This window comes from Solanum lycopersicum, chromosome 8 (assembly GCF_036512215.1).
Source record: "Solanum lycopersicum chromosome 8, SLM_r2.1".
In the NCBI taxonomy this organism is placed as follows: Eukaryota; Viridiplantae; Streptophyta; class Magnoliopsida; order Solanales; family Solanaceae; genus Solanum; species Solanum lycopersicum.
The window spans coordinates 65,306,770-65,313,358 of record NC_090807.1 but is presented as its reverse complement, the minus strand read 5'-3'; the positions used below and the strand labels follow the sequence as shown (position 1 = coordinate 65,313,358).

General features: G+C 35.1%; 1 protein-coding gene across 1 annotated transcript; it reads left to right on the top strand.

Moving 5' to 3' along the window:
• Positions 1-1,375: 1,375 nt before the first annotated feature.
• LOC101259866 (uncharacterized) lies at positions 1,376-6,296 on the top strand. The gene is made up of 4 exons (XM_004245647.5): positions 1,376-2,289; positions 3,080-3,316; positions 3,415-3,632; positions 5,561-6,296. The coding sequence occupies exons 1-4, from the start codon at positions 1,990-1,992 to the stop codon at positions 5,739-5,741; spliced, it is 936 nt and encodes a 311-aa protein (XP_004245695.1). The 5' UTR covers positions 1,376-1,989; the 3' UTR covers positions 5,742-6,296.
• The last annotated feature ends 293 nt before the right edge of the window (positions 6,297-6,589 follow it).

Sequence of the window (6,589 nt, the reverse complement as noted above, 5' to 3'; positions counted from 1 at the left end):
ATACTTTAATAAATATCATGTCGTTTTATAATCATAATAAAATAAGTAATTAGATCAATCAATCTTTTCAATCAGCATGTTAAAAATCGATTAAAATAAATTAATTAATTTTATTTAAAACTATCAAAAAAATCATTTCCCTAATCGAAAAAGCTTTTATTAGAATGTCTGGATTACCCATCTCCCAATTTTCAAAGTAACATAACAGTACTTTATTATAATTAATTAATTAATGTATATTAGTATAATCTTATCAAATTACCTAATTATTCCTCGCTTGTTTAAGCCGTATGCTTTTCGTTTTCTGTCAATCTGGCCCACCAAATTCAGCTTTCCATACGTGTCAGTTTCTCATTCGTTCTTATAAGATATTAGGCACAACTTCCCAGTAAACTTCACTTTTATCCAAAATTGGAAACTTACTATATTATCAAAGAAAGATTCAGCATTTTTTTTAATTAGACGTCTCAATTTTAAATTTTTTCTATGAAAAAATTCTTAATAAAAAATGCTCTTTCGAGAGTGGATTTTTATGTGTACAAATCCGTATAACACAACTTGCAATATACATATTTATTTATTTCCTTCTACTTATCAAATTTTTTAATCGAAACATTTATTAAAAAAAAATTAATATATAAATATAAGCAGTAATTATCGATTCGAATAGGAAAACATAAAAAAAATCTACACGAAATTCTAGTCGTAGCGGTGACGCCACGACAAAAAAGAAAAAAAACAGAAGTCACTTCGTCTTTTTTAAAGCCAAAAATGGGCCCATATGGGGTCCACTATAATAAGCCCAAGCCCAAACCTAAACTTCCCGTTAAGCACACTTGTATCCTTACTGTCACGCATAAGCGAGCGATACTATGCCACGTGTCCTATACCACCGGTTACGCGGCATTACGCTAGCTCACACGTGTCAGTATCATTCTCTTATACGACGACGTTAAGTGTAGCTTTAAAGCAAGTGATAATTGCATTTTTAGGATTATACAAAAATATATTAATATCAATAACAAGTTGGTGGGGTCCACCATCAAATGATAAATTTTAAGAGTAAAATATAGAAGTGTATCAAACTAATGGAAGTCAAAAGGAAGTAAATCAAATGACGATCTTGCCCCTTGATGAGTTCATGTGAAATTAATTCCTCAATGTAGTAAATATCTTTTGTTATCATACAAATAACATGACGAATTTATTATCTGAGTATATAATGTCATGATCAATAAATAGATGTATAAATAATAATTTTGAATGTCACATATCCACAATCTACCTACCATTTAGGTGACATCAATAAGATTCAATAAGAAACACGGTTGCTCCAATTCGCTATACTACGAGCTGAATTTCATTATCTTCCCGCGCATTATTCGAGTGAACTCGAGATTTGTATTGTTTGTCTAAAAAAATAGATAAAAGTAGTTTTGGTTAAGGGCAATATTGTCATTTAATTGAAAGAACGGGCAAAAGCTGACAATGGAGTAGCAATAATATTTTCTTTTAACAGCATTAAACAAAAATATCGGTTGTTGTTAAAATAATAAATAAATAAAATCGGTTGATTAAAATATAATAAACCCCTTTTTTATTTTTTTTCTGTGTATTCGTTACTAGTACATTATTAATTGCTTCTCTTCTCATCTACCATTTTCTCTTCTTCATCATCATTCACTCATCACAGCATCCAATTTATTTGTTTAATCTTTGGATTTAATGTGTCTGTAGACAGAAATGTTCAAAATTCTTCTCAATTCCCCCACTTTTTCGGCTTCTTAGCATCTATAATAGGGCTTAAATTACTTTTTTCCATAAAGGGGTTGAGCTATTCAATACGTTTAACGGTTATTTAGAGGAAAACCCATCTGGGTTTTGGATTTTGATTGGAATTGTAAACAAATTCTTCATTAATTAGGGAAAACCCATCTGTTTTTTTTGGATTTTTATAATTTGGAATTGGGTTGCTGATTTTGTGTGGTGATGACTTTTGCTGGGAACGATGAGGAGGAAGGGTTAGTGGTGGTGATGCCAGCGCCGTTGTTGGGGTTGGCGAAGGAAGATCTGAAGGGTGATTATGTGAAATTAGGTGGTGATGATTTGGGGGAGGATAATAGGTTTGTTTCGGGTTGTATGAGTGCTTCGTCTTCTGAGCTGAGCTATGAAGGGAATAGCAGATGTTGGTCTCTTTGGTGGTGGGCTAAGCTGGTACTTGTTCTTATCTTTGTTGGAGTATTGGCTGCTGTTTTTCTCAAATGGGTTGGACCCTTCTTCATGGATAAGGTCTGTCTGAGCAAGATTTTTGTTTTTTCTTGTAAAAAGATCTCTTTTTTGGAAATGTATGTCCAATTAGATTATATATTATACTTGCTTATATTATTGATTGCATGTGGGAAGTGGAATTATTTTTACCTGCTGGTGAATATTTGTGAGAGAGCACTTTGTTTAGCTGTTTTGCTTGCGCTATAAGTGCATTGATTCATGCTTTTAAGGGATAGGTGATTGATAAGTTTGAGTGTGAGTTTGTTGATGCTTCAGCGAAACTGGAGATTGTAATGTGTGATGTCTTTCATCAACTACTAGTCTTTATTCTGTTAAAGGCTCCTGATTTTGGCTTATGGAGGAAGTCTGACCTACTTAAACCGATCCCGTTAGTATTTGCTGATTCTGTGAAGTGACTTGGATTTTGAGTACTTACTAAACTTAGTACTTTAGGTGGAAGAGTTGTTGTGAAGCTGCAGCTGAGCTCTATGCTGCTAACTTAATAATTTTATGAGTCAGGAGAGTTAATCATTCATTTAGCGTTGGAATGAAATTGACCTGAATAAGATGGGATGCTTATGGAGTACTAAGATTCATTTAGCGTTGGAATGAAATTGACCTGAATAAGATGGGATGCTTATGGATTACTAAGGGTAGTTTATTAATGGATTGACTGCTAACACCATACATCATACTATTTTGGTATTTCTATCTGGTGATTCAATTTATCAACACATGTTGTGATGCAGATCACCGGGGTTTTATGATTCTGAATCATATTAATCTCTGACTGTTGTTTTTCATATTTCAGGAGATTATTCCAATACTGAATTGGGAAACCAGGACATTCAGTACTCCAGTACTAGCAGTTCTAGTTTATGCTTCTGTGGCGCTATTCCCCACCCTGCTTTTACCATCCACTCCCTCCATGTGGGTAGCTGGGATGACGTTCGGATATGGTTTTGGTTTTCTACTTATCATTACAGCAGTTCCTATTGGTGTATCTCTTCCTTATTTCATAGGTCATCTTTTCCATCACAAAATCCAAGTACGTACTTAATTACTTTCACCAGCTGATTGTACTGTCTTTCATTTTAGTTATTGACTCAAATGAATTAATTAATCTCTTTCTTTTTTCTCATGTAGAGCTTGATAGAAAGAAATCCCAAGAATGCTTCTGTTATAAGACTAGCTGGTGAAGGGAATTGGTTTAATCAGGCCCGAGCTGTCACATTAATTAGGATTTCCCCTTTCCCCTACATAGTCTTTAATTACTGTGCAATGGCAACTGGTGTCAAGTACTGTCCTTATTTGCTGGGGACACTCATCGGCATGGTTCCAGAAATATTTGTTACAATTTACACGTAAGAATTCTCTTTCGTTTCTTGTGTATGAATATTGGCTTGCTGTGTGTATTTCTTGTTACAGCAATATCTGTTGATGAATTACCTATTAGGAGTGTGCAATTCCTGCTTTCCGTCCCTCTTATGTCTGCATTGCTCCCTCTCCTCAAACCTCTGGTTCTAAAGATTATATAATGCAACCTTTATGGGATTACACTCTACCCTCCCCCGACCTCACTTGTAGGATAGTATGTTGTTGTGGGTGCACTAAAAAAGATAAGGGATAATAATCTACTTCTCAATGAGTAAAAATCTTCTCTATTCCATCAAAAGCTATCATATTTCTCCCCATGGTCCACTCAAGTGCCATGAGAGCTACATCCCACGTCCTACATCTTCTCTTCCATCTCTTTATTAGCCATCTGAACATGGCTTCTTTAACCGTGCCTGGCATTATAACTCGACCAAATTATAACAGTGTTTTCATCAGAAGCGAGACACTATCCAGCAATCTAGAAGTAGGCGGTCATATCTTCTCCCGAGCTTTTAAACCTGATGCACCTACTGACTTGTAATCTTCCTCTTTTTCAAATTGTCAGCGTTAACATCACCTTCTCACAGCCAGCTGATTTGGAAAGGGATAATATGTATGTGGGTATAAATGCTAATTGTTCTTCTCCAAGTTATGTTTTGATCCTGGTTAATGTTTGGGGTTTGAAGTACAAAAGCAATTTGGTTGATGTGTCAGCATAACTTTGTTCAATGCTGGTGGAGAAGTTCTTTAGCTCTCCTTTCCTCTTTTCCCCTTGCCGTGCTTCTGGTTGCCTATAATTTTGAACTTTGACGCACAACCTGACATTGTTTTTTAACTTAGTTAAATCTGCTCTCTATAAGTGAAGGTCATTGCAGAATATTTGAGAAACCTTATTCTCAAATCCAGAAAAGCTATTTTTTCTTGCTTCCTTGTCCTATTATATTTTATTATATCTCTGTTTTAGGGGGACTCAGTGTTGTGCAATGCTACACTAAGATTTTATTCTTTCAGCTATGTAACTGTCATGCTCTTGCTGTTGTATTTCTCTGACAAAGAATTAACTAATTGTGGACAACATTTAAGCTTTTATGTATCAATCATGAAGAAAATAGTTATATCTCAAGAAAAGTTATTGTGGAATTCAAATTGATAGTAAAATATAGTATAGTAATAAGATTTGTGCTTCATGGCCGAAGCTAAAGTTAACGTCTAATTTAAACACTTGATAGTGATTTCAAAACCCATAAAACTCTTCATCAATAGTTATATGAAAGGATTCGAGGACTCGCATTAACAATAATGGTTCTTCATTTCAACTATTATATTTGCACTAGTTACATTCTTATAGTGGGAAGGCATAGAAGTAACTTGTGACCGGGGATCATTTGGCTTACCTATTCTATTAAACAATAAGAAATTTCTGTTTTTACTAGTTAATTTCTTTCAAGGTAATTGTAGTCCACGTGTACGTGATTTTAGGAAGAAAAAGAAAAGCAATTGATTTGTGTCTTCTCCTGGTTTTTCTATCTATGGTTGTTGATTCTATTTCCATATTTCTAATTGCACAGTTTTATTGCCTTTCATCTTTAGTACTCTGCTTGTCTCTGATGATTTGGGTTTTTGTTCCTTCTGCACTATTGTTTTGGAGGACCATTGTGGCAGGAGTGCCATTGGATCGGACGGGTTCCATGGTTCATTCTCCGGGGAGAGTGCACACTGAACACAAAGCTAACTTTTTCCTAGTTTTAGGAGGGTTTCATTTGGTGTATGCTGCCTGCCACACTCTGACAGATGTTTACTTTTTCATTATTAGAACTTCCTCTCATCTGGTCTTATTCTTTTAAAATAGTGTCCAGTTTACTGATTAAGAAAATTTGAACTTGCTGAATACCTTTACGTCCAACTTTCTCTGCAGTGGCATCCTGATAAAGACACTTGCAAATGCCTCGCAAGAGCAACGTTTTTTATCAGCTCCACAGATCATTCTTAATGTTCTTGGATTTAGTTTCACGTTTATTACAACGGTGCTGATCACTGTATATGCAAAAAGGCGGCTCAAGGAACTACAGAGAGATGAGGAGCTGTTGCTACAGTAAGCTTCTGCTTTGTATTTGTGTCAGGACAGGTGAAAGAAAGGAAGGAAGTAAAGGGGACTCAGAGATTCTTTGATGACCGAGAAGGTCATCTGCATCCATCGAGAATCTTTATCGCTGCATAGGATAATATTATCTGCACATCACCTTATAGCGGAGACCAAGCGACAAATCATTTGTCGCGCACCACTGCAAGGAATTTCAAAAGCAGGAGACTTAACACAACTGACATACAAAGAGGGGAACAATCACTTCTCTCATTCAACGCTTTCGTCCCATATTGGTTAGACCATGCTCTGTACATAATTGAATAACCCAATTATGGGTAAAACTGAATTAGGTCTTTGAGTATTTGAAGAATTAGTGCTTGAGAGTGACAAACATATATATGCTTTGATTAAACTTTGCTACTTTCTGTAGATAATGAGGAAAGTTTTGGTCTTTACCACCTTGTTTACTTGCAGCATACTGTTTGTTAAGACTAGAATTAGTGGCTTTCTATGTCAACCATTTTCAACACTTTTATGTGTTCAATGAAAATGTATAATTTTTATTCAACTGTATCTTGTTTTAACTTTATTTCTGAATCTAATTCTCTCACCAATATTTGAAAGAGTTTAATAGAATTAGTTGGAGCTTTTCCAGAGTTCGAATTGGTTGAAGTTGAATATGAAGCATGCATCATCAACTAAAAGAAGAAAATTACACTAAAGTTTTCAGAAATTTAGAGGAGGTTTTACCCTCCAACTCAAGTTGTCGTGCAGCGTATATATATTTCTTTTACACTCTAACTCACTATAACACCCTTCACGGTGCACCTAGAGTTCCCGTATTTCTTATGGACTTGAGCG